The sequence below is a fragment of the Histomonas meleagridis genome, assembly GCF_020186115.1.
Source record: "Histomonas meleagridis strain 2922-C6/04-10x chromosome Unknown contig_44, whole genome shotgun sequence".
NCBI lineage: Eukaryota > Parabasalia > Tritrichomonadida > Dientamoebidae > Histomonas > Histomonas meleagridis.
In genome coordinates this window covers 621,727-633,791 of record NW_027150887.1, presented here as the reverse complement: position 1 = coordinate 633,791, position 12,065 = coordinate 621,727, and the positions used below count along the sequence as shown (strand labels likewise).

Genomic DNA, 12,065 nt, shown 5'->3' with positions numbered 1-12,065 from the left:
GATTTTATGAATAATGGATTAACTTCAAAATTATCATTTTGTAATACATACTGAATGACATTAAAATAAATTGCTTGCTTACTAACAGAATAGTTTTTGAGTTTTTTTGGAAAATTGATGCAAAAATCAACAAAATCAGTTTTTTCGTAAATTTCATTCCTTACTTCAGTTTTTAAATTTACAAGAATCATATAGAAAGCATTGTATGCTGAGCCAGGTACTTTTTCTGTTTCAAAAATATATTTATAAATTTTTGTGAAATGATTGATTAAAAAATTCTTCATGTTACTATCTAATAATCTTAACTTCGAGGTGAACCTTGGATTTGTCAATATCTCTTCGATTGGTGGATCATCTTGCTCGATTAATTTGTTGAAGGAATCGTTCATTTTATAGACGGTTGGAGATGACTACACAAAATTATGTCACTTTTGAGTTCACTTGCGAAACGAAATATAAAAATTTTTTTTTTCTTTTGGCATATTTGTAAATGGAATCATGTTCTACATAGGAAGAAATTCAACAAAACACAGAAATTGAAAACTTAATATTTATTAACCAAATGATCTTTAAACTAGAAGAAGAAAATATTGAATTAGTTGCACAATTAACAATGTTATTTTTTGATAAGAATTTTCCTATCACATTTAATAATATAATTTGCAAATCTATATATTCGTCATTCATTTCGCAAAAGAAAAATTATAAAATCCTTTTTCATTTTTTAAAAAATGTTGAATTCAAAGAAGAAAATATTCTCAACCAAGAACTACATATATTTGATATATTTCTTCAGCTCCTTTTAAATATAGAATCTAATGAATCAAATTATCTCATTATAAAAATTTATGATAACAAATTAATTAATCAAATTCCATAAAAATAAAGCATAATATTTATTTTTTACAAAAAGGAATTGATATTAATGCTAAAGATATTCATTTGCTTTATTTAAAATTTATTTATATATATTAAAATTTCAATATAATATTTGGAAATTGTTTGTGTTGTTTGTTACATCGATTCAACGTGAAATTGCAAAAGGGTTTATGGAAATAGTAAATTTACTTCTTGAACAAAAAGGAAATGAAACTAATGCTACAGATTTTGAACTTGATTCAATTTATTCTATATAATTACAAACTAATGAAAATAATACTAATTTTGGATTTGGAAATAAATCAATATCAAATGCAAATACAAATTCCAAAAATATTCCCTAATATCTTAAATTACAGAATTGGTAAAAATGTACTACAACCTATAGGCACCCTGCTCAATTTGTTAGGTTTTTGCTTAAAACATTTGAAAATTTTGTACATAAAAAGCTTCTTACACTACCTTTATTTTAAATTTAAACCAGTGGTTATTTAATCCAAAACAATTGTTTTAAAATTATAATTAAAATAATGAAAATTTAACATTCCTTTTAAATACTTTATAAATAGAAATGATGAAACAAATAATTTATTAAACTTCATTAATAAATATGATAAATATCATATGATAAATAATTTTTGGTTTAACATATTTTTTTATGTTATGATTTACAAAAATAATATGTATTATCCCAATCTGATTGAACGAGGCAGACATACAAGAGATATTTGCCCCAAAGAAAATATTTTGGAATTTTAAACTTGCATTATGAATTAACCCCATAAGGGTCACAAAAATTAAGATGTATCAATAAGCCGAAGCTCTGTCATCCTTGGAAGTTTTTTGTAGTTTGCGTTTAGCAAACCGAGCCCCTCAGTAGGCCTTCATAGGGAACTCTGCGTCCTTGGACAAAGACAAAACTTAAATATGAAAAATTTCAATTATTCTGAAACCGATAGTTTCACACGCAACAAATCTTATCTCATAACCGTTTTGGCTGGATCCTCGAGTCCAAATAAAATTATTAATAAAATTTGGGAAGAATTAAACAGAATTTCCCGAATTCTTAAATGGTAGAATAATAAAACATTTAAACAATAGTATCATTGTCATAATCAGAATGAAAGTTTTGAATTAGAACGAAATGTGATATGAAAATATAAACGGTTTATTAAATGTGGACAACAAAATTATGCGGAACAAACGCTACCTCCACAGACACCATAGCGCCATGATTCATCCCACTGCCTAGCTTTTGCATTGAGGACAGAGTGGTTGCTTACATTTTTTAATTCTAAGTTTTTGATTGAGTTTATTTTTTATTCAATCAGCCTACAAACCATACCAGTTGCGAGCTTTGGTACGAACCATGTGCTCTTTGGTGGCATCATTACACCAGAATCCGAAACATCAAATAGTTGTTTCATAGTAATAGGAGGAACAGCAATCGCAATTTTATCTGGAGTATCACATGCCTCTTCTAAAGCTCGAAGGCCACGTGTTCCACCAATGAACTGTATATTTTGTGCAGCTCTGAGATCTGTAATACCAAATATTGGTGTTAGAACAAAGTCAGTCAAAATTTTTGAATCAATTTTGTCAACTGGATTGTCACTTTTTAGTTGACCTGTGAATTTCATTCTGTACCATTTGCCTCTGATGTAGAGAGAGAAGACGTGAGCCCCAACTGGTCGGGCGTGATGGAACTCAAGGAATGATTTTGTTTGTGGTTTTTCATCACCGCTTAACTCATCAATCTCGAAACCATTTGATCTCATTAATTTGAGAAGCTCTTCTGTATCCTGGGTAACACCTGTGATAACACGATTATAATCTATAACACAAAGTTCGGTATCAGCAAAAATTGCAGCCAAGAAATAGCAATATGGTTCATCACCGCGGAATGAATCACCTGCTTCAGCTTTACGTTCCTCATATACATTGCAAGCTGATGCAGCTCTGTGGTGACCATCAGCAATATATAATGCATCTACTTCTGAGAATAATTTTTGGATTTCTTGGATTCTTTTATCATCATCAATGATCCATAATTCATGATCTGTATTATCGAAATCAAGATGGGCAACACGATCAGGTTTATCTTGTGTAAGGCTTTTAACATAATCACGAAGCATTGGATATTTATCACCATGATAAGAAAGGAAGACGGAACCAACGTTTGCATTTTGTACACGTGTTGTTATTGTTCTGTCAAGCTCTGGCTGCTTTCTTGTTTGTTCATGTTTTTTAATTATGCCTTCTTTATATTGTTCGCAAGAGCAAAGAGCGAAAATACCAACTTGTACATGATCACCAAGTTTTTGCATGTAAGCGTAGAAGCCTGGTTTTTTAGTTTTAACGAGAAATTCATTTTCGATCCATTTTTTAAGGTTATCAGCACCACGTTGATATACTAGTGGGTGTGTATTTTCTAATTCGGGTGTTTCTATTTCGGGACGAGTCACGTGAATTAAACACTTTTCTTTCTTTTGACCCATTTCATGAGCTTCTTCTCGATTAAGAACATCGTAAGGAGGAGCAATAACTTCGGAAATATGCTCTGAAGGAGGAATGTAACCGTAGAAAGGTTGTACAATGACGCCAGACATTAAGAAGTGAGATCCGCTATTTTTGGCGGTTGTTTAACTCCTGACCAACCAGTTAACGGTTGTATTGAAATGGTTAGTTGGTTATAATTTCACTCACAATTTTTGTGCTAAAAAAACCGCTTGTGGTTGGAAACCGTTTTTGTTGTCTCGTCTCAAAATACGATATTTTATGAACATCACCTTGACGTATTGGTGAAAAACTTGCCGACAAATCGCTTTGTTAAGCATAACTGCAATTATTTCATGATTGTAAACCCAAAATATGACGATCTTTTTTAATCAATTTATCAATTTGGTTTTTGATATGATACTCATATTTGCTCAGAATAGAATGATGGTTTGCTTTGTTTGGTTGGAATTTTAGTCAAGATATTTATTTTTAAAATATGTTTTTTTTGATGATCAAATTTTTATGTGTATAAAATATTATTGACCCAATAAAATAATAATAGTATCACTCTTTTCTGGAATTAAAATAATAAAGATGTGCTTCGATGTGAAATATGTTCTTTTGGTAAGCGCCTGTAAATCGAACATAGACAGTCAATTGGACTTTAAAATCAAAATTTCCCAATGTTAACTTTCACTATTTCTCCATATTCATCAGCAGATTTAAATACCAAAATTAATTTTACGACAACTCATGTTCTTCCTGGCAAAACACTCCCAAAGGATTTCCCTAATATAGCTGATACACCCATTACTCAAAAATGGATGCGGCCTCTATTTGATCGCATTATCATATACACTGAAGGTTGTTACTTTATGCGATCTTTTGCAGTTGATATTAATCTTGACAGACTTGATCGATATGCTGATCCCACACAAAAACCTATTGATCTTGGTACAATCCGCAAGAAATTACTTGGTAATTCATATTCTTCTTTTAGTCAATTTATTGATGATATCAAAACCATGCTTAATAATGTAATTGAGCATTCCAACTCAACAGACCCCAATCATAAAGAAGCACTGCGTCTTTCTTATCACATATGTGAATATCTCAAAAAAATTGATTCCAATCCAGACATCTCGCCATTTGATGATGGGAAAACAGATCGCGATCTTACATTAGAAGTTGAATCTAGGATTGCCTCTGCCATACGCGAGCTACAGAAGAAGAAAAAAGAGTTTGAAAAGGGGAGTCGTTCCTCGTATGAAACATCACGATATAAAGAATCGCAACGTCAATCCAAAAAAATTACAGATAGCGAGTTAGACGATTTAGTAAAAAGTATTAAGCAGCTTAAAAGCAGTGCATTAATTGGCGTTGTTGAAATCATTGAAAATAAACCATTTTCAGAGACATTGTTACCATTGCAAATCAACTTAAAGCATTTGGACGAAAGGAAATTCGACATAAAAAAGTTGAAAACTTATGTTGATTATTGCAAAGAAGGAAACGGACAGCACTACTACGCATGGAAGCCTTGTTTGCCGAACGAGCTACAGGAGTTACATAGCAAATATGAATCGAAATTGATGGACTGGCTAAGGCCTCCTTGGGATTGTCCAATACCTTAAGGCGCTAATTTAATTATTTCATAATAAATAAAATTTTATAATAAAAATTTATATAAAATTGGAATAATAATGAAAATCAGTTACTTATGAAAACACGATTTAAATTTAAATATCTTTATTGAACAATATTGTAAATATTTACAGAAGTAATAAAAAAATAATTTATGTTTTAGATTTGGCTAATTGAATAAAAGTTGTTTCGATTTATAAATCATATAATTATATGGAACAATTTATGGTAACAAAAGAAGAGAATAAAAATATATATCAAACTTTTATTTTTTTTCTGAATTCTTTTCGTTTATGGTATATTTTACAATCATAACAATATTTGACATTTTGCAAATGAAAAAAAAAAATAGCATATATTTGAAATAATTATTTCATATGATTTCAGATGATAAATCAGAATTTTATTACTTAGAATATATATATATATATATATATAGTCCATCATTCCAAGTGAAACCCTTTTACAATTTTATATTTAAATTACTAAAATTCTACCTAAGTTTTAAATAAAAATTTCTTAAATAAAATATTATTCATTTTTATACATATCTCACTGCAACACAAAATTAAAATATTAAATGGGGTTAAAAAAAACATCAAATTTAGATATATAAATATTTTTTCAAACATTATGTACACCAAGGTTCAAAGACACTGATTCTCTTCCAACCTCATTACAATTTGTTGGATCGATTGTAATCTTTAATAACTTTCCGTTCATTTTCAACACAGCGATTTGATTACATGCGTACCACGAAATATATGAAATTGAACTTTTTCCAATTTTTATTCTATTGAATGCCCTAATTGTCGGCGCTTTCTTGCTTTTAGAGCTCATGTCGAAGAAATGAATTGTTGCATTTTGCGATACTGCTGCTAAATATTTATTATCTGGAGAAAAGTCTAGGGAATAAATAATAGATTTACTAGCACCGCGCTTGAAGTTGATAACATTGAAACTTGTTTCTGCTTCATAGACTTTAATGATGCATCCTGATGATGTAACGGTGGCAAAATATAAGGGTTCTTCACGATCAGAAGAAAAAACAATGGATGAAATGGGTCCATCAGCGGCGGGAAATTGGATGCTATAACGTGTAGAAAAAGAAAAAATATTGATATCATTTGATTGATTACCTGTACAGGCAAGCGTAGAATAATCATAAGATACGGAAATAGGAGCATGAACATTGATAGCAGTGGGAATTTGTTGGTAAAGAGTTGATGAAGTATAATCCCAGATTTCAATATGGTCATAAAAAGAACAAGCTAAATATTTGGGGGTGATACGTAACTCTAGGATGTACTTATCAAATGATTTTTTAAATAGTTCTTTTCTTTGATCTGTTAAATGTTCATAAACAACAACACTTTTTTGATTAAAGGTAGGATCTGCAGGAAGTCCTGTTAGTGCAATATAATGATATCCATCACATGTAGCACAAGATCCAGCAGTAATTGATTTCAATTCGATATTTAGAACATGTTCTAATGGAGAAATTGTAAAAACATGATACTCTGTTGGCAAAAGACATGTAAATGATTTTTTATCATCATTGATACAAATATATTTGGGAAAGCACATTCTTTTGTCGTAGAATTAACGGTCACCAATTTCTGTTTTAGATTTTTGTTCTCCATCAATAGTGCAAATGGAACTGGAATAACTATGCACATTTCCATTACAAAGTCCCTAAATAGTGGTTAATTGGTTATTAAATTATACATATTATTATGAAAATTGAATTTCAATCTTTATAAAAGTATCCTTATAACACAATTTTCATGTTTCGTAAATAATGTAAAAATTACATGTTATCAAAAGTCTACATTTATAAATTAATATATTTAAATTCGTCTTCTCAATTCCTCAAGTTCTTTCTTCAGCAATTCAATCTCTTCCTCTTCTCCTGTACTGCCTTCTCTGTATTTTTCTGTTTCGCTCTTGAATTCTTGTACTTTTGTTAATGCATCTTCGATTTCATTCAACTCTTCCTCCATCTGTTTTCTATACCCAATTTCAACTGCTAAAGTGTTTTCAAGGAATTGGAACTTTTCATAGTTAAGAGATTGAATTTCACATTGAATTGCATATTTTGCATCTTCTTCGTTCCATCCATCTTTCTGTGATCCTTTCACTACTGACCTCTGTCTTACTTTCATTTGGTTGATTTCTTCTTTGGTTTTCTTGATTTTTGTGAGAAGATTCAATCTGTCATTTATCCAATAGTTAGGAGACCGAAAGGCAGCAGACTCCTTTTCGGTGCTCTTCTGTTGTGTTGCAAAGCGTACTTTGAGTGCCTTTTCTTCCATTAATAATTGTTTTATTTTTTCATTTTTGGATTGTAATTGTTTTTCTAGATCTCGCTTTTGATTAAGAAGGAGCTGATTTGAGTCTGGAGAAATGATCTTAAAGCTTTCTGTTTGTTCTTTAATTGATTTTTTGATGGATTCACATTCTTGAGTAATAGTATCGAGTTGTTCATCAAGACGAAAGAGTTCAGCTCTTTTTGCTGATAGATCCCCTGCTCGACTTTCCTTGTCATTCGTAATAGAGGTCATTTGTTTTAAATTTTCATTTCTTTCTAAAATTGCACGCCGTAATTTGGAAGATTTTGAATTAATTTCGTTTTTAACTCGTTGGTTAACAACCTTGAGCCCTTTAATTTGCGCTTGAAAATGTTCTTGAAGAGATTCAATTTGCCTAAGTTGTTCAAAGAAACTTGTATTAATGTCTACTTCTTCGTTTGGTTCCTGACATTCAGAATCTAGCCTGTCATTTTCAGCTTTGACTTCCTCTAATTGTGTTTCAATTTCCATTAATTGCTTCCCTAAATTTCTTTCTTCATCTTGGATATCGCGAAGGCATGATGAAACTTCAATGATTTGTTGATCAATGATTGTGTTCATTGCATGATTTTCTTCTTCTTGGTGAACTGCAAAAAGAGATTCCATAATATAGCACTTTTACTTACATCTATCGTAATTAATTGAATTGTTCATGTATGTCACTTTTATGACTAAGGCGCCAAAATCAAAAAAAAAAATCAAACTACTAGACTGAGGGAATGATTGCATCAAATTTCATATGAAAGTTTCTAAGAAAAAATCACTTTGATATTTTTAAAAAGTATCCAATCCATGGAAAACTTTCGGTGTTTAATTAATCAGTCAATTTAAAATGGTACAAAAGAGCTTATAAAAGAAAATTTTATTATAACTATAGTTAGGTCTGATAGGATGTAATGATTCTTTCTTTTTTCCATTCCAAAATCAATTTTATAGTTTTTTTTCAACATACATATGTATATTCAAAATTTAATGCATTTTTGGTCTACATTTAACTTGAATTTCTTTCAAAGAAAATATGTAATTTTATCTTTGAATCTTTATGTTATATATTGAATAATTCGAGCTGAAAAATAGCATAGAAATAAAACAATATTTGTTTCCCCAGATACCATGTTTATATAATATAAATTATATAGATTTTGATAGTTTGGGGAAAAAATAATAATTTTTATGTTTTTTTTTTTTTTTTTTTTGGTGTAACCTTTACTAAGTCCAATTGTGGAATTGAAACATGTTTATTTTGATGATGGATGGCTTGATTAATTCATTATACTTTATATAATTTTTAAGTTAACTTTTATAGGAAAGGCTTGACGTTGGTTCCCCGGTGATTAGTGTGATGTTGAGCAAGTTCCTTTTTAAAGGGGAATTTCTCATTTTTTTTTTGGCGAAAATCATAATCCTGACTTTTTGAATGTGTATGACGATTAAAATTGAATCAATAAAACCGTACGTTACAGAAAGTTTGCCTCCTTTTGATCTTGCGATTGTTTGTTCATCTTCATTGAAATGAAGTTGCCTACAACATTCGAAGAACTTCAGTCATTTGTAACTGGAGATGCTGCAAACAAAATAAAATTTGTAAAAAAAATACTTGCAATTCTTCTTCACAAAAATCCAGAATTCATAACACAAACAGGAGGATCCTGGATGTCAGATGGGAAACATTTTGCAACTAATTCGCGAATTCTTGCAAAGTTTATGAATTTAAAGGTCAATTCAGTGAACACCAATTTTCGAGAGCATGGATTTTCAATAACTCCTAATTCAACGAATGAAATACGATCACAATTTCCATAACTTCCTGATATTACACATTGGAAATTCCGTGTTCATTTGTCTGTTGAATTTGACAAAAATATATCAGCTGAACGATGTAATATTTTACCATTTTCATTATGTCCCACACCTAATTATAAAATCACATTTCCATTTTCATTACCAAAAGAACTTGACAAGAACTTTTTCCAATCAGGTAAGAATAGTTTCCAAATCAAATCTAGATTCTTTAAATCACATGAATAACTCCATTATACTTCTGACTCAATTGAATATCTTTTCGATTCAGATAAAACACTATCAGACAATGCAAGGTCACAACTTGAATACAACCTTCTAACATTATTTAATAATGCTGACGAATGTCCAGTCGACGCATTCATCGAATTTGTTGTACGCTATGGATGTTTAACTAATCCTTTACAAACACTTAAAGAAATTACTTCTTTTAATGGCAAAACAGAGCCAACATAAGCGAATTTCGTTTGTTGGTTTACACCAAACAGTAAAATCGACACATATTTCTTGAAGGATAATGATTATATATTAGCGCCTTCTGAACAAGTGAATGCGTTTTCAATGTATTATAAGAATAATCAAAGCGTTCTGATGATAAATATATATCATAACCCAATGACAAATGATCAAGCTTCACGATATTATGTCCAATTTAGAGATGGTATTAAGTGCGCTCCTTCGTTGATCCAAATGTTACAAAACATTTTGAACTTGGAAATAAGCGGAAAAAACTCAATGAAGGAGGAAGAGCAGCATGTGTACGAAAGATATGCCGACGCTTTCTCAAATAAGCTGAAGTACGCCCAAAATGACAAAGAAAATTTATTAAGAAACCCAGTGAGAGAATTAAAAGTACAGTTGAATTTGGACGATATCTACTTCAATGAACAGTCATTTTTCGGAATATGAAATAAATCGAAGTTTTTATGGATCAAAATTCTGACTATTCGCTATAATTAATACAAAAAATTGAATACACCAGAATACAAAAACGACTCAAGCCGCTGTCAAACGCCAAAATATTATACTGAATTACCGTCATAAAAAGTGCCAAACGATAAAATCAAATTCAGTATTTTACAAAATGTTTTCGGCACGCTGAAGAATAATCTTAAATTTATGATTTAAGATATAAAAATATTGAAAATATTTCATTAACAAGCTTTTTCAAGAAAATTTATAATAAATAATCAAGGGTTGTCAAGGCAATTAATAAATTAGGGATTTAAAAAAAAATGTGGTTTACATTATACGTCGTGTATCACATCCTGTTCTACCCACGAAACCAGTTCTACTTATATAATTTCAAAACTGTGATTTGTCGATAACTGCACACAAAGACAAAATGATTTATTGAATAATTTATATTTTACATCAGAAAATTTTCCTTTATCCCGAACTTAAGTTTATGCAAAAGTTTGATCCAAAATCTGGAGTACGTTAACGAGCACTTTTATACTTATTTCATGAGCAAACAAGAAAAAACAAAAACAGTACAGCAACTCAAACGCGAAATAAAGGCTGTTAAAAACGAGATTCGCTCGCACGAAAATAAGCTTAGGGAAGTTGAGAAAGAATTTTTAATTCAAAAAGACGAAACAGATAAACTTGCACAAGATGCCAGGGACACACGTGACGCTGCTATGGAAGCAAATGAAAAAATCAAATTAAAATTAAAGCAATTTGATATCGAAACCAGAAAATTAAAACAAGACTTTATCACAGAAAAGCAAAATTTATCAACAAGTCTTTATGATATTAAGTACGAAAGAATGAGAATTAATAAACTCACTAATTTAACAGCACAGAAATTAAATGTTTCTGTGGTTCAATTGAATTGCATTGAAATAATTTGTGAGGTAAAGTGATGTCAAATGTGTGCAGTAAATTGTTAAATATTTTTGTAATTCAGATCTACTTATTATTTTTTGAACAATACTCAATTTTTAATATGTGTCAACAACCTTGCAATATATGTTTAATTCGAACAATAAAATTTTTTCGGAAACTTTAATGTATCATTGTATGTAATTTAAGCACAATAAAATAATTGTATAGATAGTGAAATGTGATCTTTTTATTGCAGGAATTGAGTGAAAAATTAAATTTCGTAAATTCGATCATTCGAACTTTCGATGTATTCGTTTAAAAGAGAAAATATTTCCATATCATCTCCATCTTGAGCTATATCAGAAGCAGTTTCAATTGAACGATACCCATTTCGTATTAGAACGACAAACATTTAAACATTAAAAATCACATCAATAAAAGTGATTAAATATATTTACAGTCAACTTCAATTCTATTATGATGGAGCAATAGCTTCACAATTTCAATTTGATTATGATTAGATGCGACCATTCAAGCTGTTCAACCAAATATTTTTTATTAACAACAATTTTGGTTAATAAATATTAAGAGAATATGCATTCATATCTGCATTATATAAACTATAAATAAATGACACTATCTTTAATATTTAAGTTTGTGTATCTACTTTTCAGAAAAATTTTTGTTATATTTATATATCCATCACTTATGACTATATGAGGTGGTGTTTCGAAAATTATTTAAAAATTCCGAGAATTATACAAAAACATCATTTAGTAAAAACATATATTATAAATCATGTATATTAACATGCTGAGCAATAACATTAATTCCTTTGAGATTAAATAATAATTTAACTACTTTATTATGACCATATTAACAAGCTACAAGATATGGTATATTAAAATATCAAAAAAAATTCTGAAAATTATACAAAAACATTATTAATTAAAAACACATTCAAAATCATTCATATTAACAGTTTCAACATATAAATCGATATTTTCTCATTAATGAGGTAATTTAACAATTTCCTTATGACTATATTTACATTATTTATAA

The 12,065-nt window shown here is 29.6% G+C and overlaps 4 protein-coding genes across 4 annotated transcripts; 1 reads left to right on the top strand and 3 right to left on the bottom strand.

Annotated features, from left to right (window-relative positions):
• Positions 1 to 2,198: 2,198 nt before the first annotated feature.
• Positions 2,199 to 3,488, bottom strand: GO595_006505 (DUF1015 domain-containing protein; the record flags this gene model as incomplete). Its single annotated transcript, XM_067919866.1, has 1 exon — positions 2,199 to 3,488. The coding sequence occupies one exon, from the start codon at positions 3,486 to 3,488 to the stop codon at positions 2,199 to 2,201; it is 1,290 nt and encodes a 429-aa protein (XP_067773383.1).
• Positions 3,489 to 4,253: 765 nt separating this feature from the next.
• On the top strand, positions 4,254 to 5,012 carry GO595_006504 (histone acetyltransferase GCN5; the record flags this gene model as incomplete). Its single annotated transcript, XM_067919865.1, has 1 exon — positions 4,254 to 5,012. One exon carries the CDS (start codon positions 4,254 to 4,256, stop codon positions 5,010 to 5,012), a length of 759 nt encoding a protein of 252 aa, XP_067773382.1.
• Positions 5,013 to 5,646: 634 nt separating this feature from the next.
• On the bottom strand, positions 5,647 to 6,609 carry GO595_006503 (SVP1-like protein 2; the record flags this gene model as incomplete). Its single annotated transcript, XM_067919864.1, has 1 exon — positions 5,647 to 6,609. The coding sequence occupies one exon, from the start codon at positions 6,607 to 6,609 to the stop codon at positions 5,647 to 5,649; it is 963 nt and encodes a 320-aa protein (XP_067773381.1).
• Positions 6,610 to 6,872: 263 nt separating this feature from the next.
• Positions 6,873 to 7,979, bottom strand: GO595_006502 (uncharacterized protein; the record flags this gene model as incomplete). The annotated part of the gene is made up of 1 exon (XM_067919862.1): positions 6,873 to 7,979. One exon carries the CDS (start codon positions 7,977 to 7,979, stop codon positions 6,873 to 6,875), a length of 1,107 nt encoding a protein of 368 aa, XP_067773380.1.
• Positions 7,980 to 12,065: the final 4,086 nt, after the last annotated feature.